Source organism: Protomyctophum parallelum (assembly GCF_964188405.1).
Source record: "Protomyctophum parallelum genome assembly, chromosome: 11".
NCBI lineage: Eukaryota > Metazoa > Chordata > Actinopteri > Myctophiformes > Myctophidae > Protomyctophum > Protomyctophum parallelum.
In genome coordinates, this window is record NC_139707.1 from 23,690,981 (window position 1) to 23,715,352 (window position 24,372).

Genomic DNA, 24,372 nt, shown 5'->3' on the forward strand with positions numbered 1-24,372 from the left:
ATGCAGAGTGAACTTAACAATGATAAATTAATATTATGATAATACCTTTTCAAGGCGCTTTACATAGATTGTGCATTACATTCACCCATTCACACACACATTCACACACCGATGGCGGTGGAAACCATGCAGCCACTCTGCCCCTGAGCCACCTCCGCCCCTGCAGTGGTGAAAGCTGTTCTCAGAGATAGAAATGCCATAAAATAGGGGTGGGGAGGGGAATTAAAATGCGGCTCATCTTCTCTTATGGGGGTCCCTGGCAGATCTTTTCAAATTGGGGGTCTAATTAGTGCCAATTTGGGGGGACCATATTTGGGAACCATTGGTGTAAGGTCTCAGTATAATAAAATATGTAATACCAAATACAAACAGTGGGAGGCAGCAATACGCCGACAGGCGTCTAGACTGCCGGAAAGGAGCCGGTTATAAAACGCAGAGAAGAAGAAGAACATTTCAAATCTGCGACTGTGCGACACTAGAACAGAAGAAGGAAGAACATCATGGAAGAAGTTCTGTGTAATAAAGATGGTAAGTATAGATGGAAAATGTGTCTAGTTTTCTTTAACAGCTTTGAATTGGGCAAAGAAAGCCATGATATTTTCAAAACGTCCATTGTTGTGACTGTATTCGAAAACGCTGCCTACGCTTTTTCAAAGTGTAAGCACTGTAGATATTGAGGTTCCAAACGGAGCTGTCAAAACAGAAGGTCTACAGTACAGGATCACAAACGCAGTTGGCCTGTGTGGATCATCTTCTAATTTCAGAACGGAACAATTGATGTGACGAACCTTCCAAAAATATCGCCTATATAACGTCATAGCCTAAGATTTGTGAGTGGTGCGACCACTCCTATAGACAGCTATGTGTGTCCCTATGGGTCTCTGGGTCTGTCCTAGCTCTGGTCCATAGCCTTCTACGGCTTCTATCTGCCCTGCAGATAGAAGCCTTCTACTGCTTCTATCTGCCCTTGCAGATAGAAGCAGTAGAAGGCTATGGACCAGAGCTATGGACCCGAGCACGAAAATAGCTTTTGGTTCGTTTTCACAACGCACGCGCACACACACACACACACACACATATTAACTGATGATTTGGGGTGTTACAGTAACAGTACAGTACAGTACAGTAGCGGGACCCCCACGGCCACACAGTAACTTGTCATTTCTCGACCGTTCAGAATCGATAAAATGCATCTACGTCTAAATCTTAGGCTATAGGAACGTCAGGGTTGTAGTAGCCCTCCAAGCAGAACCCAATGGTACTGAAGTTTCTGACTTTATCTTTGTTTGACCGATTTGGTCGCTTTGATTCTTCTCTTCCTTCCTTGTTTATTGACACCTCATTGTACCGCCTATCTGGCTAGCTAGTGGCACTATAGCTATGACAGAGCAGATCAGAGGCAGGGACAAGCCGGCACAAGCCAACCGCACACCGGGAGGCGGTACAATAAACGGTAAACAAACAAGAAATAAAGCGACCAAATCGGTCAAACAAAGATTAAAAATACTTAACGGCTTCCGCGCCACAGGAGATATTCGCAGCGGGATGTATAGGTACTTAAAGTTCACGAATTCAGAAGAACTTAAAACTAAAAAAGGCCGTCAAACGCCGCAGATACAATCTTAGAGAGATTATGTATGTCCGCGTTCCAGAATTCCCATACGAAAATATAGTTATGAGCAGGGACCCTACATAAAACTCATCAAAATTTCAGAAAAGCTTTATGTAGGGTTCCGAGAGGGGCTAGGGTTGTAGCAGGCAGTGGTTGAAGTTTTTTGAAACATTGCCAATTGACAGGTTCTGTTTTCTGTGACAACCAATCGATTTCTGTGATTAATAATTACCCTGCTGTACGGTATGGTTGTTACCACTACAATATATCACATTATTAACATTGGACCCTTGTCAATGACTCCGTACAGGACGAGTATGCATGTTGAAAACGGGCACGAAGGATGGACCCAACAAAGGAAAGAGCTTCTACATCTGTATCTCGGGTTGTGGTTTCACACAAAACGCAAGGTATAGCTTTTATTATTCCTCCATGGCTTATAGGCGTAGTAGCCCCGTTCGGACCCTGTTTAAAACCCATTTTGGGGGCTGGAACCCCTTTTGGTGTTTTAAACATTATGTTATCATTTAGCTATTGAAAAATAGCAGATCTACAGTACAAGCTCGTAGCGTACGAGCTTGTAGGTCTGCATTTTTTTGAAAATTGTGAAAATGTGGCCACAAGGCACAAATCTTTGAATATATATTCTTTCAGAGCGAAACGTGAGGTTTTTCACATAACTGTCAGGATTTGTAGATTCATCCTCAGGTCTAAATGGGTTAACTTTTTTGAATTTGGGATACCGCCTTCCCGAAGACAAAAAGGGTAAACCGGTTCCAGAAAGGGGCTAGGGCTAGGCTATACCCACATCATATTCATAGACGACTAGACATGTTAATGTTTCGGACTTGAATGATGTCTAAAGGAAGTTGTATTAATGTTTTAACCTTTCATGTGTCTTCCCCCCCCTTCCTGTAGTGTGAAACCATCCCACTGCATAAATCATGAAGACTCCATGGTGGAACTTCAAGCGATCACACATGATATTCCTAAACAGAATCACAGGTGTGTGTGTGTGCGTCTGCGCACGTGTGTGTGTGTGTGTGTATTTTTCTTATTACTAGAGCATGGATCAGAAAACAGAAGAGACAAGGACATGGAACTGACCAGCCGACGTCACCATTCTCGAAATTAGAATTCAAGATAAATTTGATATGAGTTTTAGTGTGTGTGTGTGTGTGTGTAACACTGAAGCTGTCTTTACAGGTTATACTACCGTTGTGTTGTGGGGAAGGCCGCGGGACAGAAGTGGTGTGGAGTTGTGCCCTGGACTCCAGTAAGCCACTACTTGACTTTGCATTTATATAGAACACATTTATGGATTTGTTCATCCCTCTGTAAATTCAAAGGGTCTGAGACGTCAGTTCAACTTAATTCTATTAAGCCGTGTTTTTGTACAGCTGTGATTTTGGTTGAAGCGGTTCAGTATCGGAACCAGAAGTAGAGTGAGCTGCTCATACAGTTCTTCATGGCTTAGATTAAGTAATGTCCTTGTCATGAGTTGACACAAATTAGTAATGTGACTGAAATCTGCACCTCACACATATCTTTTAATATTAGCCTAATATCTCCCCCAATGATTCCTTAATTTTAGTGTTGTCTTGATCACATCCTTGAACCAACATTGACTATTTTAAAATTAGTCATTTATAAGCTAAATACAAACCTATACGTTGTCTTCACTCCGTTCTTCTGGTAACATCCTTTGAATAATCTGTACCAACATTTCCAAAATGTCTGCTGTTTTCCCTCCTTGCAGCCAGAGAAGGAGAACCAAAACCCATTATCATCCGACAGACCACTTCAGCCCTCTTTCCTGCCACCGGTTCGAAACCCTTTCAAGGCTCCGGACAAGACGCACCACCAGGACTCTGAATGGAAGAAGATGACGGCACCTGGAGAGACTGAGAAAAAGGCAAGAGACCAAACGAGTGAAAGGGACCGACTGACAGCAAGCCAGGAAAACGGCAGTAAAGAGAGCAACGGAAAAGAAGATGCACACAGCGGTGTTGAAGACGAGGACAGCGGGAGGTCAAACTCATCAGATTCATATCGAGGTAAACATCTTCCACCGGGAATGAAGGTAAAGAAGAGAGTTTCAAATGAGGAGAGGAGCATCTCCAAATCTGACGGTGAGAAAAACGTAGTTGCTGAAGTGAAAGAGAAAACTAGAGATGGCCATAGAGATAGAAGCCAAGAAGTGAAGAACTATAGTACCTCTAGTGTCAACGCCCCACACACTGACGAAGCATGCACAATCCCACCGAGTCCTGACGGGGCCTCCACCCCACAACCAACCGGTGCTTTCAGAACCACCGAAACTCAGGAAGAAACCAGTCGCAAGACTAAGAGTGCTTCCGACTCCTCTCCTGTTGGCATCACTCAGGCAGGCCCTAAAGAAGAGGGCACCTGCACCTCCCTGTCTTCTGGCAAACCCACTAAACCGCATGCCACTCACTCCAAAGAACAACAAGATGAATCCAGATCTGACAATACAAGCACTCCCGTTGTTGTTGATGACGACGACGATGATGTACTGTTGGTGTCAGTGAAGCCCGCCACCTGGAGGACTCCTCCGGTGACTTCCGTGCAGAAGACCCTGACCGCCTTCTCAGGGTTCCGGCAGTCTTCCCAGGAAGATCCCAGAGAGCTGCACAGTCTGCTCTCTGCCCAGCTCAAACAGAAAAAAGTGAGGGATAAATGTTTTTCGTGTTTGTGTGTGTGTTCACTTCAGTGGAAATCTAGTGTACATATGAGGTTTTACACCCGACGGCAACAATATGTAAACTATTCCTTTTTCTCTGTGGTCCCTGTCTCTTTTCCCTCCAACAGGCCACTCTGTCTGTAGTGAATGTGTCTGCTTTGCCGGATAAGGGGGAGAGGCTGAAGAATCAGGTCAAAGATCTGGAGGATACGCTGGAGTCTCTGAGCATCACCGCTGTCTCTCAACCTGGTAACACCTTCCAGCTGTACACTCGGATGTGGCATACCAGTGGTGCTCAAAGTGGGTTCCGGGACCCCCAGGCATCCCTGGGGGGCTTCCAGGCAGTGGGCCCCCAGCTAAATAGAATTTCTAACCTAACCCTAACTTGTGTTTTGGCCATTTGAAAAATGTTTGCGAACCATTGCCACCTGGAGTTATATCCAACACCCTGTCCCTCCTTCATATATATAATATAATTATGAATTAAACTGCACTCAAAATTATAGTTTTGATGCAGTTACTGTAGCTGTTACTGCTACCAGTATGATATTTCTCACAGGAATCTCACCCTTTCCAGAGACCTCGAGCGGAGATGGTGGTGGTGGTCATCATCATGCCAAGCCAGCGGCCGCTCCCTGCCAGAGTAACCCGTTCAGTCGGCAGGGGGGCACCGTGCTCCTGCCCTGCCCGCCAGCCCCAGGCCCTCTCCACCTGGAGGCCTCGGGCGGCTCCAGCCACTATGGTAAAATGACACATCCATTTGTCCTGATTTCTGGTTTGACTTCCATGATGATTCTAGAGTCACACAAGAATATTGTCATGTACAGTATGCATGCTGTAATTTGCCACTGGATTCTATTAATTTCACTACAGCATGACTTTCAGTACTCAAAACACCATTGTTGTTTTTATTACCTTTTTTTAAAACACAGATGTGTTCAAATGTATTTCTGAACAAAATTCAAACATTGACTACTTGATGTTGAGCTGAGATTGACTCAATTATTCAGGCAAGACAAGTAATTCAAGACATCATATGCAGTGGCGTATCTAGTATCTACAATAAGGCGAGGACAGTCCACATCCATTTCTGGCCTGTTATGTCCAAAATCCATACACTGAGGTCACATTCATACCAGAGAGCTTTGCTGCGATTAAAACGAATTCTGCTGCGCATTTTCAGAAAGTGCACTTCGTTTGGCAGGTGTGAAGGCTCATTCGAATCGTAATGCGTATCAAAGAACCGCATTATACTCCGAGCAAAAACGAGGGTTTCGCTTCGCTTCCAATCGCACTTGATTACGATTCGGTGCAGGTGTGAATGCAATCCGCAGTAAATAAAGGAAATGAAGCAAACAATGTGGCGGGTGAGGAGCTGAACACAGTTGGAGACGGAGAAAGCATATTTTACGCAGCGCAAAGATGTCCCATTACCGTGGATAGACGTGGTCGAATGAGGAGACTGAAGCCCTGATCGAAATGAGGACGAGTACATTAATCAATTGCTTAAGAAAGAAGAACACTGCACTGCAGTGCAGTGTAATAGTATTATAGCCTACAGAATATTCTGTCTGTCTGTGCCTGCCGTAAACATGGAGTGCTGTCACTGTGTGGGGACTAGTGGGGAATGGAACTTTCATCTCAATAAACGTGTAAACATTTTGCGCTGCTGTCTGTTATATCAGTGCGCTCAGCGCTGTGCCTGCATCATGCCCAAAAGAACAGTGTGTGGCACTGTGGCTGCGTCCGTATAGTGAGAGAGAGAGAGAGTGGGGGGGGGGGTCCAGTCCCAGACGGCACGACACATGCACGTTATGAGTATAATTTTATCACAATAGATTTCACTGTGTTGTAGGCTGTGTTGTAGGCTAGGTTTATGAATGGAACACATTGATAAAGGTCCCCCCTGCTGCGTTTCCAATTGCTACGGATGACAGTGTGAAGGCAAACCGCAGCAAATTAAATATGCAAGAATCCCCAAATCTCCGCCCATACGCATGAGTCTACCGAAGTATTAGGTGAGAATGTGACCGGAGGACAAAAACAAGACCTGAGAACTATTAGTGGACAGCTGATTGGCCGTTGCGTGTATAGAGCGCGACCCTCAATCACCCATTCGAATGCAAATGCCTTTCAGCCTTTGTATCCTAGGTCACATTCTCACCTAATACTTCGGTAGACTCATGCGTATGGGCGGAGATTTTGGGATTCTTGCATATTTAATTTGCTGCAGTTCGCCTTCACACTGTCATCCGTAGCAATTGGAAACGCAGCAGGGGGGACCTTTATCAATGTGTTCCATTCATAAACATAGCCTACAACACAGTGAAATCTATTGTGATAAAATTATACTCATAACGTGCATGTGTCGTGCCGTCTGGGACTGGACCCCCCCTATCTCTCTCTCTCTCTCTCTCTCTCTCTCTCTCTCTCTCTCACTATACGCACGCAGCCACAGTGCAACACACTGTTCTTTTGGGCATGCAGGCACAGCGCTGAGCGCACTGATATAACAGACAGCAGCGCAAAATGTTTACACGTTTATTGAGATGAAAGTTCCAGTCCCCACTAGTCCCCACACAGTGACAGCACTCCATGTTTACGGCACGCACAGACAGACAGAATATTCTGTAGGCTATAATACTATTACACTGCACTGCAGTGTTTATGTGTTTTCTTAAGCAATTGATCAAGGTTCAAGTTTATTTAGTGTCCCCGAAGGGCAAATTGGGTTGCAGCATAGACAGTACATTAAACAATGAATGAAACGGTACAGACAACAAACAGTTCACATAGCGGATACCAGAGTAAAAGGTGCACACAACCATTAAAGTGCAGGCGTTTAAAGTGCTATGCGATAGGTCATAAAAGTGCGTGTGCATAGACATAGGCACAAGATAATACAGTAAAAAGTAAAAGTGCTCATCATAAGGTTATATCCTCTATCTACGCACAGCAGCATTCAGTGTGTGACTAGAGACCGGGACAAAGGAATGTTTGTGCCTGATTAATGTACTCGTCCTCATTTCGATCAGGGCTTCAGTCTCCTCATTCGACCACGTCTATCCACGGTAACGGGACATCTGTGCGCTGCGTAAAATATGCTTTCTCCGTCTCCAACTGTGTTCAGCTCCTCACCCGCTACATTGTTTGCTTCATTTCCTTTATTTACTGCGGATTGCATTCACACCTGCACCGAATCGTAATCAAGTGCGATTGGAAGCGAAGCGAAACCCCCGTTTTTGCTCGGAGTATAATGCGGTTCTTATTACGAACGCATTACGATTCGAATGAGCCTTCACACCTGCCAAACGAAGTGCACTTTCTGAAAATGCGCAGCAGAATTCGTTTTAATCGCAGCAAAGCTCTCTGGTATGAATGTGACCCTACTGTCTGGCAGGTATATCTCCTTGTATCCTACTGTCTGGCAGGTATATCTCCTTGTATCCTACTGTCTGGCAGGTGTATATATATCTTGCCTGCCCAAAATGTAATTCCTGGAAACGCCACTGATTGTATTACGAAGTAGCAATGTCTGTAAAAGTGAGTGAACAATTAATACACAGGGTGATGCTGCTGTAAATCATCAGTGCCTTTTTAAATTTGAAACTCACCTGCCAAAATGTTTTTTCTTGTGGCGTTCCAGCACACTCCCAGGAAGCGGCATTCTACGGAGGAAGGATGACCGATAACCGCCTGATGGCTGTGAAGAACGCCACCTCGGAGGCCATCGACCACCTCCACAAATCCATGGAGTCCTGCCCTGGTCCTGACGATGAGGTCCCAGACCCCAAGGGAATCAAGGTCGGGATGTCATTTTGTTGGATTGGAATCTCTCCCACTTATTTAGAAGATGAGTTGTTTCCCAAACATAGGGTTAGTTATTGTGAGTGACCCATTTTGGGGTGTGGGAATGCGGACTCTATTGTTATGACTCGCAACTTGTAAGTAAATATTTATGTTTACCTGCTTTGCTTTCCTACAAAAAAGAAGGGGAAAAACTTAAGAATTTTACTATTTTTAAAACCTTGAACTCTTGAGTTTGATGGTTTGTTAAGAATACATTCATTCACTTGGTAACTGTTTTGTTTTCCTTTTATTCCTTGTTTTAAAATGTACTGTATAGCAGTGTTGATTTTGTTGGCGAAAAATGTTCGACTACGTTTGTTCACTGAGGAAAACTAAAGGGAAACTAAATAAAAACTAAGCTATGATGACTAAGACTAAATATACCGTCAACAAATAAAAACTAGACTAAAATGTTAGGAAGGGACTAGATCCACTAGTCATTTTACAATTGGTTGCATGCCGAAAATAGCCGATCTACAAGCTCACAACGCGTCGCGCTGTGATGTGTTGTGGGCTTTGTAGATCAGCTATTTTCAGCAAGTGGAGAATTAAAAAGTCATTACGACGGCATCAAGGCCCACCAAAATACATTTTGTTCGACTAAATCTATTGTAAATTTAACACTAAAACATTCCATGTGACTTAAAACTAAATAAACTATTCAAGAGACTAAAACTGAAATCTAAATTTGCTGCCAAAAACAACACTGCTGTATAGTGTATATTAATGATGTATCCTGATTAGGGGTGGGTCCCGAATCTCGGGACCAAGTATGTACCGAACCGAACGTGCCTGGGTAGTAGGGTACCGGGTACCCATTACAATGATTAAATTTCGGTTCTCTATCGGTTCCCACAGACACGCAGTCACACGATATTTATTTATTTTCTTCCCTTAATAGATGCGCAGGGAACAGAGCTGATCTACAAGCCTACATTGTGTTGTGTAGTATCCACAAATGGCTCAACTGTTAAAGGAAAGGATGTTGGTCTATACTCTATTCATCTGTCTTAAATCAAAGTCTTAAAAATAATAGCTTTGTGAAAAACAATTGACCTTAAGTTAATACCATTTATTTTTTTACTATATTATCCACAAATGGCTCAACTGAATGAAGAGGAAGAGGATCTTACACTATTTATTCATTACATGTCTTAAATTGACATTGAGCTTTTTTGTTAAACATTTGACCTCTTTTATATCATTTTGGAACCGAAATAGGGAACCGTTAAGAACCGGAATCGATAAGCAGAACCGGAATCGATACCGGACTCGAAAAAAACCTAACGATACCCATCCCTAATCCTGATGCATACTCATTGATTGATTGATTGAACCACACTGTTGGAGAGCTGCTGACATTCTCTTGTGATTGAATGGCACGTGACTCTGTGTTGTGATTGGTTGACCAGGTGACTCTCTTGGCCCACCAGAGGAAAGCTTTAGCCTGGTTGCTATGGAGAGAGAACCAAAACCCCTGTGGAGGAATTCTGGGTGAGATAAAATAAAATTGCTCCATTTTGAGTGTGTTAAAACCTCCCTGTTAAACCTCCTCGGTGCCCTGGCTGTGAATCAGTGGATAGAAATAGTATTTTAGGTGGACTCATTTGCCTTTTTAATGGAGAAAAAAAATAAACTGGGGACATTAATGCAACAAAGATTAACTAGATTCAAACCGGTGTTGCCACCACTTTTATTTGTATCCTAACCTGCTGGTTTATGAATATACTCCCTAACCTGCTGGTTTATGAATACTCCCTGACCTGCTGGTTTATGAATATACTCCCTGACCTGCTGGTTTATGAATATACTCCCTGACTTGTTTGTCTTTGGAAATCTCAGTTGTGGTATTAGTGAATCATGTTCATGCTGAAAACCACTAGGGGGCATAGTATGACCACTATAATTGCACTGTGCTATAATTGCACTATAACTGACCTGCCTTTTAGCGGATGACATGGGTCTAGGGAAGACCCTGACCGTCATCGCTCTCATCCTGGCCCAGAAGAAAAAAACCAAAGAGGAGGATCACAAAGACAACGCCGAACAGCTGGACAGCTGGATATCTAAGAACGGTAGGCATTTATACCGCACGCACGCACGCATACAGTAGATGCAATATATGACATGATATAATGGAACTTTTTGGTTGTTTTTATAAAATGGTTTAAAACACAATTCCTAGACTCTGGCCTGGTGGTCTCCAAGGGCACCCTCATCATCTGTCCTGCCTCCCTGATTCACCACTGGAAGAACGAGATTGACAGACACGTCAAGACAGGAAAGCTGAGTGTGTATTTGTACCACGGGCCCAACCGGCAGAGGAACGCCAGAGTGTGAGCGCACACACACACACACACACACACAGGCTTGTCACAATTATTACAAAATCGTCAATTATTTGTCCATACATTTTCAAACATTTTTCAATGTACGTCACATGTTGTATAAGCTTGTAGTACTGTTTTGTACTTTTGGGGATTTTTACTTATTTAATGTGTCGTTAATTTCTTTGTGTATTTAAGTTATTTTTCACGTCGTTAATCGCAATTATTTGTGTGACAATTAATCGTCAATTTAATCGCCTCTTTGGGAGCTTGTAGATGGACTGTTCCCCCTTTTTAAATAATTCAGTTCTATAGACTATAAACTATTATGACTAGTGGCCTTACTGAATGACTGTGCTCCTCCTCAGGCTGGCTAACCATGACGTGGTGGTGACCACATACAGTCTGGTGTCCAAGGAGATCCCTGTGCAGAAGGGGGACGCCGAGAGACCCAGCATGGACTCAGACAGTGTGGTACGCAGGAAGGACATGATGCAACACCATCCAACTCGGAACACATTAACTGAACCCTAAGGGCCGATTCATACTCCTATTTTACCGGCTGTAGTGCCGAAATGATTTCCTAAACCTAACCTTAACCCATGTCTAAACTAAGTATGCACCCCCACATTGTAGGCTCTACAGAGCCGAACCGACTTTTATTCGGCTCTAAAATAGGAGTATGAATCGCGCCTAACAATGCATCATTATTGTGTTTGATTTCTCGTAGCCCTCAAACGCGGCTCCTCTGCTGCGAGTGGCCTGGGCCCGCGTGGTTCTGGATGAAGCGCACAACATCAAAAACCCAAAGGTTCAACAGTCGCAGGCCGCGTGCAGGCTCCGAGCACAGGCTCGCTGGGCCGTCACTGGAACCCCCATTCAGAACAATCTGCTGGACATGTACTCCCTGCTCAAGTAAGAATTTAAGAAAGAATGTCTGTCATTTGGATGAAACCAGTTAAGAAAGCATGTCTGTCATTTGGATGGATCATTTGTGATGTGAATACAAATATTAAATGCCTGAGTGTCATTAAAATGTTTTCCAACGTCATGTCCCTCTCTCATATTCCCTGTCTCTCTCTCTGCCAGGTTCCTGCGTTGTGCTCCTTTTGACGAGTACAAGCTGTGGAAGGCTCAGGTAGACAACGGCTCTAAGAGAGGAGGAGAGAGACTCAACCTCCTGACCAAGAGTCTCCTGCTCAGACGCACCAAAGACCAACGGGACTCCGCGGGAAAACCCCTGGTACACACTGCGACGCACGCACGCACGCACTGATGACGATTCTACAGATGCCTTCTAAATCATGACAGTTTTCTGAAAAACCCAATGTTTCTATGTCAGTCGTTCTCAAACATTTTCATGTCGAGGACCCCCAAGATTATATGTAATTGGCACCCATCTGAAAATATGTAGTTCCAGGGACACCCTAGAAGTTAAGATTTGAGTTAAAAACGTTCACTCTGAAAGAATATATATTCAAAGATTTGTGCCACATTTTCACGATTTTTCTAAAATAGCTACAAGTTTGTAGATCTACTATTTTTCAATAGCTAAAGTAGAACACAATGCTTAAAACACCAAAATGGGTTCCCGCCCAAAATGGGTTAATGGCTTAGCCTTAGCACATACAAACAGGGAATTCTCCCTATTGTTTCTACAGTAGTATGAGAAATGGCAGACTTTAGAACCTACGTTGGTGCTGACTGAAGGTACTGTATGTTCTGCAGGTATACCTTCCCGACCGGACCTGTGAGGTCCACCGTGTCAAGCTGTCAGAGGACGAGATGTCTGTTTACGATGTGGTGTTCGCTCAGTCAAGGTGCGACACACAATTCCTTGTAAAAAAAATCACAATCATGAATTGTAGTTTTAGAAATTAATAGAACCTGTATGCTGTCCTTGTGCGTTTGAGGCATTCTGGACAGCTGCAAATTGGTTAAAAATCCCTGTTCCTGTCCAGGTCTACTCTACAAAACTACCTCAAGAGACACGAGGGAAATGATGTGAATACAGCAAATACTTCCACTTCCAATCCCTTCGATAAAGGTGAGATATCAGACGGTTGATCCATGCGGTTGAGCACAGACACCGATGAGATATCAGACGGTTGATCCATGCGGTTGAGCACAGACACCGGTGAGATATCAGACGGTTGATCCATGCGGTTGAGCACAGACACCGGTGAGATATCAGACGGTTGATCCATGCGGTTGAGCACAGACACCGGTGAGATATCAGACGGTTGATCCATGCGGTTGAGCACAGACACCGGTGAGATATCAGACGGTTGATCCATGCGGTTGAGCACAGACACCGGTGAGATATCAGACGGTTGATCCATGCGGTTGAGCACAGACACCGGTGAGATATCAGACGGTTGATCCATGCGGTTGAGCACAGACACCGGTGAGATATCAGACGGTTGATCCATGCGGTTGAGCACAGACACCGGTGAGATATCAGACGGTTGATCCATGCGGTTGAGCACAGACACCGGTGAGATATCAGACGGTTGATCCATGCGGTTGAGCACAGACACCGGTGAGATATCAGACGGTTGATCCATGCGGTTGAGCACAGACACCGGTGAGATATCAGACGGTTGATCCATGCGGTTGAGCACAGACACCGGTGAGATATCAAACGGTTGATCCATGCGGTTGAGCACAGACACCGGTCCGGACTCTCCAATGGATGAAGCTCCAAACGGAGGGATCTACACGTGCAATGCTTAATTGAACTAATCAATTTAATCAGCTTTCTAAAATGGCTAAAGTAGAACATACAGTATGGCTTAAGTGCGAATTTGTTGATATATATATATATATATAAATAAATGTACATAAAACATGCTTCTCAAGTATTTGTTTAATCCTAATGTTTTTTAGGAATAATTGGTAAGAAGATAATCGATAGTTACCGCTACTACTGGAATATACAGTATAAATGGCACTAATTACAAGTAAAGATTGCTGTCACAAAATAGTATTTTTGTACACATGTGTCCATCTCAGTGGCCCAGGAGTTTGGTCTCTCCCAGTCAGAGGCTGCAGTGACGCCATCATCGTCCCAGCAGGCTGCCAGCACCGGCGTTCACATCCTGTCTCTGCTGCTGCGCCTGCGACAGTGCTGCTGTCACCTCTCACTGCTTAAGAAGGTACAGTACAATGCACATTTATATCAGACTGACTGATATTGATATTGGCCATTATTTGACTCTTGACGTCATCGTCATTGGCAATTATGAAGCCGATGTGTTCAGATCTTTAAACACTTTCACCCCTGACTGATTTTACCCTACCCATAGCCAAGCTCACAACAACAACGCGACGTGTTGTGAGCTTGTAGATCGGCTATTTTCAGCATTCAAACAAAGTGTAAAATGACTTATACAGTCCAGTGTCCACTAGTCCCTTCCTAACATTTTAGTCTAGTTTTTATTTGTTGACAATTGTCAATATATAGTTAGTTTCGTTTCGTTTTCGTCAGTGGAAAAAGGTAGTCGACGAACCTTTTTTTTCCATCTTATTTTCGACGAATTCAACACTGCACAACTGATGTGTGTCACTCCCCTTCTTCTCAGAATAAAATGGAACGGTGCACGTGCATTAAAAAAGACCAATACCGGTCGAAACGTATGTTCTGCCTGCTGTGATTGCGAATAAACACTTGGGTTAGCGTTACAAAAGTTAGTTTGTTTTCTTCTCCCCAGACTCTGGACCAGACGGAGCTGCAGGGCGACGGCATCATCCTGTCTCTAGAGGAGCAGCTGAACGCTCTGTGCCTCTCCTCCTCCAGCCCCTCTCCGTCGGCCCCAGACCACCAGGACACCGTGTCGCTCAACGGCAGCCACTTTCCCTCACAGCTCTTCGAGAGCACCAGTGAAAGCACCAAGGTTTTTAATTTTGCCTGCTGCCATTTTACTTAGTGTAGCTTTGAAGCTGTCCATAAGATTTGTGTCCCTGAGCGGAGGGGCTGAAATGTCTACTGCTGTCTGAGCTAAGACGGAATGCCCGTTTGGGGCTGTGGAGATATTGCACATTAAGCTTCAAGCTGCTATAAGAAATAATATGTCAACATTTTAATGATGTTTTCTTTTTGATCGTTTACGAGTCATTTGGCGCCAAGTTGTTCACAAACATGAAGTGCGCGCCCGGAGGGGGGCCGCCATCTTTCGGCGACCCCCCGGCCCAGTCACGAACGGCCCTCCGCACCCGGCGGTCGCCCGCCGGGCTACGCGAGGCCAGCCGAGAGTCCTCGGCGCCCAGATATCGTTCCGTCTAGGCGGGATTCTGACTTAGAGGCGTTCAGTCATAAGCCCGCAGATGGTAGCGTCGCCCCATTGGCTCCTCAGCCAAGCACATGCACCAAATGTCTGAACCTGCGGTTCCTCTCGTACTGAGCGGGATTACTATTGCAACAACACATCATCAGTAGGGTAAAACTAACCTGTCTCACGACGGTCTAAAAAGCCAGCAATGGTTAAAACGCTCCAAAAACGTTTTGTCTCTGACACATCTAGGGGCCGCAATCTGCATTCAAAGATGTTCCTAGAAGCTTTATCATTGGTCGAAAAAAAAAAACCCTGGTCGCAATGACTAACCAATCAGGAAGTAGACAGGCAAATCGACCAATGAGAAAGCTTCTAGGAAAATCTAGATGTGTCACAGAGACTACCTTTTTTTTGGGAGCGTTCTACCCATTGCTGTCTATCTGAATACCAAAAAAGGTCATTAGAATGTTGACATAATACTTATAGCAGCTTTAAAGCAATATCTCTTGTGAACTAGTAGTGTTCCTTCCTACCCTACCACACAATCTACATTTCTCAGAAGAACAGGGATACCACCCCACAGCTAGTTGTGTTGTATTAACATACTCTACTATACCGATTGGTCAATGGTTTTATTCACTAAACAAAATGTGGGTTTCCAGGTTTATTGCAAGACTTATATTTATCCTCATAAATTAAAACGGATAATTTTTCTGTGTCAATCTTTCAAACCAGATCTCTGCCGTCATGACTGAACTCAAGGCAATCAAACAGAAAGCTGATGATCAGAAAAGGTAAACCCCCCCTGATGCTGTAGTGGTTCCTCACCTCCAGAGCCATACACACCTGTTGGTTCCTCACCTCCAGAGCCATACACACCTGTTGGTTCCTCACCTCCAGAGCCATACACACCTGTTGGTTCCTCACCTCCAGAACCATACACACCTGTTGGTCTGGGATCAAATCTGTTGTCTCTAAGCTTCTCTAATATTTCTAAACACGCATGATACTGTGTGTGTGCATTTCTTTTAGCGTGATCGTGTCACAGTGGACGAGCATGCTTCGGATCGTGGCGGTCCATCTACAGAAGCTGGGTCTGAGTTACGCCGTCATCGACGGCTCCGTCAACCCAAAGAAACGCATGGACCTGGTGGACGAGTTCAATACCAACCCTAAAGGACCACAGGTAGCCCTAGATTACACACTCACTAACTGTGTGTGCAAAGATTAGTAGGGGCGGCTAGCGATCATGCTTGCCATTACATAAAAGTAGATTTTGTTTTATTTTTTTTAAGATTGGACATCATGCATTCTTAAAGAGATATTATTGTAAATTAATTCTTATGTGGAACAGGCGTAGTTGCAGACTCACGACAGGCAAGGTTTTGGGTCAAAACACACTATTTCTTTGCAGTTATAGAATTACATAATCTGCTTTCCAAGTTGTAGTACTAGAGGAAATTAAATTCGCTGCGTTCCGCGGATCTGAAAATGTCACTACACTACTCTGTCTGGACAGACTCCTATTCTCCACAGGTAGGCGGGACATATGAAGGTTGAAATGGAAACGTGGCTTCTGATTGGTCTGTGGTGCGGGTTGAGGAAAAACACCAGTTTGACGTATCACTGCGCAGCTACTACTGTTGTCCTGCAACGTCCCCTTATCATTCACTAAACTCACCCCACACAGCTACTACTGTTGTCCTGCAACGTCCCCTTATCATTCACTAAACTCACCCCACACAGCTACTGCTGTTGTCCTGCAACATCCCCTTATCATTCACTAAACTCACCCCACACAGCTACTGCTGTTGTCCTGCAACATCCCCTTATCATTCACTAAACTCACCCGACACAGCTACTGCTGTTGTCCTGCAACGTCCCCTTATCATTCACTAAACTCACCCGACACAGCTACTACTGTTGTCTTGCAACGTCCCCTTACCATTCACTAAACTCACCCCACACAGCTACTGCTGTTGTCCTGCGACGTACCCTTAGTTATCATTCACTAAACTCACCCCTTACTTACTTACTTACGCCTATTACCCCTTCTGGGGTTTAGGCCGTCGACAAGAGTTCTCCAAGCATCCCGATCCTCAGCCAACACTTCCAGCTGTCCCCAAGTGTGGCCCATAGCTTTCGCATCTGCCTCCAAGTCTCTGCGCCAGGTGTTCCGTGGCCGACCTCTCTTTCTTTTCCCTTGGGGATTCCACTTGAGGGACTGCCTTGTGGTGTTTGAGGCTGGTTTTCGGAGAGTATGGCCTATCCATCTCCAGCGCCTTTTGAGGATCTCTTCCTCTGAGGGCATTTGGTTGGTGCGTTGCCACAGCTCCTTGTTGCTGATGGTGTTTGGCCAGCGGATCTGGAGGATTCGTCGCAGACAGGTGTTGATGAATGTTTGTATTTTGTTTGTGGTATTAACTGTTGTCCTCCATGTCTCTGCACCGTAGAGTAGGACTGATTTTACATTGCTGTTAAAGATTCTAATTTTTGTTGTGATGGCCAGGTATTTTGCGCTCCAGATGTTTTTCAAAAGGAGGTAGGCTACCCTGGCCTTGCCAATCCTGCCTTTCACATCAGCATCTGTTCCTCCCTTCTTGTTGACGATACTGCCTAGGTAGGTGAACTCGTCAACCTCCTCCAGTGCTTCGCCTTCCAGCATGATGGGTACAGTGCTGGCAGAGTTCACTCTCAAGACTTTGCTTTTCCCTCTGTGAATGTTAAGGCCTAGGCGAGCGGAGTTGGTTGCGATGGTGCTGGTCTTTTCCTGCATCTGCTGTTGGGTGTGGGATAGAAGGGCCAGGTCGTCCGCGAAATCCAGGTCATCTAGCTGCGTCCACATTGACCACTGTATTCCATTTCTCTTGTCTGCTGTGGATTGCTTCATTGCCCAATCCATAGCCAGCAGGAACAAGAATGGCGATAGCAAGCACCCTTGCCTCACTCCCGTTCTTACTCCAAAGGCATCGGTGAGTTGACCCTCATGGATCACCCTGCAGGTCATTCCCTCGTATGTGTTTTTAATTATGTTGGTTAGCTTCTCTGGTACCCCGTAGTGCCTTAGGAGCTTCCAGAGGGTCTCCCTGTCCACACTATCAAAAGCCTTTTCGTAGTCAATAAAGTTCATGAATAGCGGGGAGTTCCACTCAAGTGACTGCTCCAGTATGATGCGCAAAGTAGCAATCTGGTCTATGCAGGATCTGTTTTTGCGGAAGCCAGCCTGCTGGTCTCTAAGCTGGGGGTCTACCACGTCCTTCATCCTGTCCAGTAAGATCCTGTAGAAAACCTTTCCTGGGATGGATAGTAGTGTGATTCCCCTGTAATTAGCACAGTTGCTCAGGTCTCCTTTCTTCGGTATTTTTATGAGATATCCCTCCTTCCATTCGGATGGGATGTTTTCCTGTTCCCACATCTTCTGGAAGAGAGGGTGGAGCATCTCTTCCGTGGTCTCTGTGTCGATCTTCAGCGCCTCTGCTGGAATGTTGTCAGGTCCTGCGGCCTTGCCGTTTCCAAGCTTTTTAATCGCTTTCCGGATTTCCTCCCTTGTTGGGGGACTGAGGTCTATTTGAAGGTCCCTGTCTGCTTGTTGTATGTGTGGTGGGTCCTGCGGGGGTGGTCTGTTTAGCAGTTCTTCGAAATGTTGCAACCATCTTTTCTTCTGTCCTTCCTCCCCAATTATCGGCTTCCCCTCTTTGTCCTTTACCGGTCTTTGTGGTTTGCTGGTCCTTCCTGACAGCTTTTTGGTGGTGGCATACAGGTCCTTCAGATTCCCATGTCTAGCTGCATCTTCAGCCTCCGCTGCAAGCGCCTCTACGTAGTTAATCTTGTCCCTTTTAATGCTTTTCTTCACTGACTTATTTGCTTCCCTGTACTGTGTTTGAGCCTTCAACTTCCCTGCTCTTGTACGGCTGTTGTTTAGAGCTGCCTTCTGTTCTTTCCTCTCCTCAACCTTCTTCAGTGTCTCTGCTGATATCCACGCCTTGTGGTTGTCTTTCTGTGGACCCAGTGCTACTTTACAAGTCGTGGTTATGGCTTCCTTTACCGCCTTCCATCTCCTGTCAATGTCTCCTTCCCCCTCTCCATCTAGCTCTTGCAGGGCCTGGAACTTGTTCCTTAAAGTGATCTTGAAGTTCTCTGCTGTTGTTGGGTCTCGTAGTAAGGCTGTGTTGAACCTTTGTCGCTGGCTTTTCTCCCCTGTCCAGTTTTTCCTTAACTTCAGTTGAACTTTGGCAACCAGAAGGTGGTGGTCTGATGCTACATCGGCACCTCTTCTGACCCTTACGTCTTGGAGGGACCTCCTGAACTTCTTTGTGATGCATAGATGGTCTATTTGGTTCTCGGTGGTGAGGTCCGGAGATACCCATGTGGCTTTGTGAACTCGTCTATGAGGGAAGACGCTTCCCCCTATGACAAGGTTGTTATTAGCACATAGGTCTGCAAATCTCTCTCCATTTTCATTCATCTCTCCTAGACCATGCTGCCCCATGATTCTCTCATATCCTCTGTTGTCGCTTCCAATCTTTGCGTTGAGGTCACCCATCACGATGATGATGTCTCTTCCTGAATATTTCTGGATGATGGTCTGCAGTCTGTTATAGAATTCCTCCTTGCTTTCTTCATCACTGTCATTGGTTGGGGCATAGCACTGAATAATGTTTAGGTTTATCCTTTCCTTTTTTGTTCTGAAAGACGCTGCTATTGTTCTAGGCCCATGAGCCTCCCATCCCATGAGTGCTCTCTGTGCACAGAGAAACTCACCCCACACAGCTGTAATTTCTTTTTGTACTACTGAATCGTTTACTTTTTACCGTAGGGTTTTACTCTCAAGTCTCGAACGGCTCTATTTTTTTCCAACGGTGAGGAGCATGGACAGAGTGGCGCTGGCTGATGACATATCGGCAACAACGTGGCTACGTAACAGTTGACGTTATGAAATGCGAGTCATTAGTCAAGCAGCCTCTGTCCAGACTGAGTAGCGCAGTGACATTTTCAGATCTGCAGAACGCAGCGAATCAGGCTGGAACCCAGGCTAGAAATTAAACCACATAGCTATAGAAGAAATTGTCACAGAGGGGATCAAATGTTCTGTCCGGACAATCGCTCCCCCTATCTTGTGTGCAGCAATAACCTCTCAATGCACAAAGTCACATCTAGCTCTGTGTCCATTATTTAGTTTACTGTGCCGTCTCCCACCCCCACAGTGCATTTTTGTTATGCTTAACAAGTTTCTGTGGTTGGTTTTCTCCAAGGTGATGCTGGTTTCACTTTGTGCTGGAGGTGTGGGGCTCAACCTCATTGGGGGAAACCACCTCTTCCTCGTCGACATGCACTGGTGAGACACACACACACACACACAGTTGTGTGCTTTGAGGGAACGGACGTTCGTATCCTGCCTAGGGTTGGGTGACGATACGAATACATCGTCAATCGCGAATATACGAATCCAATCGCCGAATATTTTTATTAGGCGATTTCTCGGGACGATTTAGCCCAATTAACCTGTAAAGTGTGAGCAATGTGAATCAATTTGGCCCAGCAAAGTAGTAACAGCGGCCAGGTGGAAATCACCTCCTCCGTTATAATGTATGCTCCCACAGTCCCCGCACTCAGCAGCATCGGGCACCGGGGCACGGCACTTACGGCAGCCGCCAGCCAAAGTAAAGGCTGGGAGCTGAGGGAGGCTGTAGCCTACATGTTGTTTAAGCTCTGGAGTCCAGACCCATGCAGTTTAATAATATACAGTCACAACAGAATGCACACTGCTGTCTCGTGTCTCATCACAATCCCAATGCCTCACCCATGAAGTCGGGGGGGGAAATAAAAAAACTGTCTACTAGTGTTAGTGTATAGGCTCGGGGATCATAATAGCGCTTAGCTTAGCGTTAGCTTAGCGTGTAGCCCCTACGGGAGGCATACTATCATCCGACAGATCCGAGGTGCGCTGCGGGTCGGGAGAGGGTTGCGGTTAGGTTTAGGTGTCTTCCCCGGGCGAGGTTAGGGTTAGGGTGAGGGAGGAGGTAGGTTGTCGTTCGGACCAATGCTCTGTCGGATGAAAGTACTGCACTCGCCCCTACTGGTGCTGCAACCCACTGATTGAACTTCATATCCGCCTGTAATCTAAGTTATTTTTTATTGAAAACGTGAACGAACCCCGACACCAGCGCTGCAAAAATAGACAGATCTACAAGCTCTCAACGTGTAGCGAACGGCACTGCAAAAACAGGCAGGACGCGATGCCTTGAGAGCTTGTAGATCAGCAGCAGCCCGGCCGCAGCAGCTTGTGGGCTCCGCTCCGAGCCTCCGACTGACCGGTGCGGGGAGGCAAGGGAGCAAGTTACCCTGGCTGCGCAGCTGCGCTGCAGAAACAGACTGATCTACAAGCTCTCAACGTCTAGCGAACGGAGCTGCAAAAACAGGCAGGACGCGGCGCCTTGAGAGCTTGTAGATCTGGCTTTTTTGCGACCTGCAGTGAGCTGTTACTTTTATGACACGAATACATCGTTAATCGGCGAATATTTGTCAGACGATGGGCGGTTGAAAATAATTGGCATATCGCCCAACCTTAATCCTGCCACAACGTTATGCTGCATTCACACGGGCAGATGCAACGGATGCAAAGCTACACTAGTACACCTAGTCACAGAGAGTGTCGTCGTTAAACAGCACTAAGGTCCCACTGATAGCAGCTGTCCGTTTATCTCTAGCACAAACGTCCAACACATATACAATGAATTACTCACCTAATGCTGCACCTAATGCAGGTTCCATGTTTAATTCCAGCGTGTGTAACCTGCATTGCTTAAGTGACAGTTTTCATATTATGGTCGCTAACGTGGTTTACAGCTGAGCTCACAATAACTTTCCCTTTCCGTTGTCATTGTAGCTTGTTTACAACTGAAACGTACTTCATGTCCTCGACCTCTGACTTCCTCATCAAAATAAGCCTTTGATCTATCGCGCACCAAACGTTTTGACGACTCATGCGCACTGGCGCACCACTTGTGTGCACCGCTGTACATAACATTGACTGTCTATAAAGATTTCTGTTACCTGCTTCCTGTTTCCTGGTCATGTGACCTGAGTAACCAATCAGGACTAGGACCTCAGTATGACTCATGTATGACTAGGGTCACATTCACACCTAATACTTCGGTAGAGTCAATGCGTATGGGCGGAGAATTTGGGATTCTTGCATATTTAATTTGCTGCGGTTTGCCTTCACACTACATCCGCAGCAATTGGAAACACAGCAGGGGGACATTTATCAATGTGTTCCATTCATAAACTAGCCTACACAGTGAAATCTATGGTGTCAACATTATACTCATAACGTGCATGTGTCGTGCCGTCTGGGACTGGACCCCCCCCTGGCCCCCTCTCTCTCTCGCGCGCTCACTATACCCACGCAGCCACACACTGTTCTTTTGGGCATGGAGGCACAGCGCTGAGCCTGAGCGCACCGATATAACAGACAGCAGCGCAAAATGTTTACATGTTTATTGAGATGAAAGTTCCTACTCCCCACTAGTCCCCACACAGTGACAGCACTCCATGTTTACGGCACAGACAGACAGAATATTCTGTACTGTAGGCTATAATACTATTACACTGCACTGTTTATGTGTTTTCTTAAGCAATTGATTAATGTACTCGTCCTCATTTCGATCAGGGCTTCAGTCTCCTCATTCGACCACGTCTATCCACGGTAACGGGACATATTTGCGCTGCGTAAAATATGCCTTCTCTGTCTCCAACTGTGTTCAGCTCCTACTCACCCGCCACATTGTTTGCTTCATTTCCTTTATTTACTGCGGATTGCATTCACACCTTCACCGAATCATAATCAAGTGCGATTGGAAGCGAAGCGAAACCCCCGTTTTTGCTCGGAGTATAATGCGGTTCTTTGATACGCATTACGATTCGAATGAGCCTTCACACCTGCCAAACGAAGTGCACTTTCTGAAAATGCGCAGCAGGATTCGTTTTAATCGCAGCAAAGCTCTCTGGTATGAATGTGACCTAGGTCTTCTACATTTCATGAGCTTTTCACTAAGGTTTCACCTGACATCAAAAAACCCAGGCCTGAGGTCATATCGGTTTACTTTCAATTCAGCCAGCTATGTGAATTAAAATGCCAAATGAAGGCATAAAGGAAGCATGAGTTCAAGTCCGTTGCTCTCCCCATGTCCCCCATATATGGGGACTAGGTTGGTGGAGGGTGTGTAGAGCCCAGGATCACATTCGATGATTGACACGGGTGAAAAATGGGTTAAAAATCGTGGGATAAGAAATATATATAAAAGGAAAAGAAAAGCCAAATTAAATGACACATAAAAACAGAGCATGCATTTTTTTTAAGCCTTCTCATGCTCAAATGTTTTAAATACATTTAATCTTTTTAATTCTTACTGTCTCTCATATACAGTACAGTACACATTGGTATAATAAAAATCTCAGTTATTTTCTGTAATATGTTATTCTGTTACAATTAACATGAACTAACGGAACACATTAAATGTGTCAGATATAGTATTTAAAAGGTGAGCTAAACATGGAACTCATTGTCTGTTTGACAGGAACCCAGCCTTGGAGGACCAGGCCTGTGACCGCATATACAGAGTAGGACAACGGAAAGACGTTACCATTCACAGGTAAAATATTGAATACATGAGTCCTCGCAGGCAACGTAAATTACCTCACATACCAAATCCCAGGGGCTACAATATTATCTCCTTATATTATGTACATTTTCCCCCAGACAAATGAATGAATAAATGCATCTAAACTCATCCTGCATTTTTGTTTTGCTCAGGTTTGTGTGTGAGGGCACAGTGGAGGACAAGATTTCAGTCCTACAGGCGAAGAAAAAGGAGCTGGCCCAGAAAGTGCTCTCTGGAACGGGAAGTTCCGTCACCAAGCTCTCCCTGGCTGACCTCAGGGCCATCTTTGGGATTTGAGGCAATAGAAATGACTTCCACATAGCTTTCCACCGATCCAGCCATCATCCCCAAGTTCATATTTCTAAAACGGGTAGTCCCAATACTTCATTGTGATTGGCTGGTTACCGTCACGTGACCGGTGTAAATTTCACCGATAACCCACTGCTTCAATCACTTTGTATCATCCTGCAGCCTTGTAGCTGAACTGGGGAAGGGGAGCACTTGATTGCTTTACAAACACATGCCGTGCGGGCGTCTAAGCACCGCCCGGCTCATTATGACTGAATGTGTGGCTCCAGGCAGCCCCGTAAAATCATCAAGCGCTATTCTCCCGTCAGCCTACTTGCCGAGCACAACAAGGAAATGATGTTGCTCGCTCTGGTGGCGCAAAGCGTAGCTACTTTTGTGAATTCAATAGTTTTATTGGGTTAATATTGCTATATGTTTGTAACCGTTTTAGAAAAGCAATAAGCCACTCGAGGCCCCAGCTTACCGGGTATTTTACACTGCCTGGGAGTTAGAAGACCCTCGGCTGCGCCTCGGGTCTGCCTACGCTCCCAGGCAGTGTAAAATACCCGGTAACCTGAGACCTCTCGTGGCTTATTGCTTAAATCTTCACTGCATGATTAAATGCAAGCCTAAAAAGGCTTGCATTTGTTTTTGA

At 45.3% G+C, this 24,372-nt stretch overlaps 1 protein-coding gene across 1 annotated transcript; it reads left to right on the top strand.

The window, feature by feature from the left end:
• Positions 1-460: 460 nt before the first annotated feature.
• ttf2 (transcription termination factor, RNA polymerase II) lies at positions 461-23,917 on the top strand. The gene is made up of 23 exons (XM_083777546.1): positions 461-528; positions 1,923-2,022; positions 2,531-2,617; positions 2,819-2,888; positions 3,372-4,301; positions 4,445-4,565; positions 4,894-5,058; positions 7,963-8,120; positions 9,578-9,659; positions 10,115-10,240; positions 10,351-10,501; positions 10,861-10,966; positions 11,223-11,407; positions 11,582-11,735; positions 12,221-12,312; positions 12,454-12,539; positions 13,508-13,650; positions 14,206-14,388; positions 15,502-15,560; positions 15,799-15,952; positions 20,019-20,101; positions 23,346-23,420; positions 23,582-23,917. The coding sequence occupies exons 1-23, from the start codon at positions 501-503 to the stop codon at positions 23,724-23,726; spliced, it is 3,483 nt and encodes a 1,160-aa protein (XP_083633672.1). The 5' UTR covers positions 461-500; the 3' UTR covers positions 23,727-23,917.
• Positions 23,918-24,372: the final 455 nt, after the last annotated feature.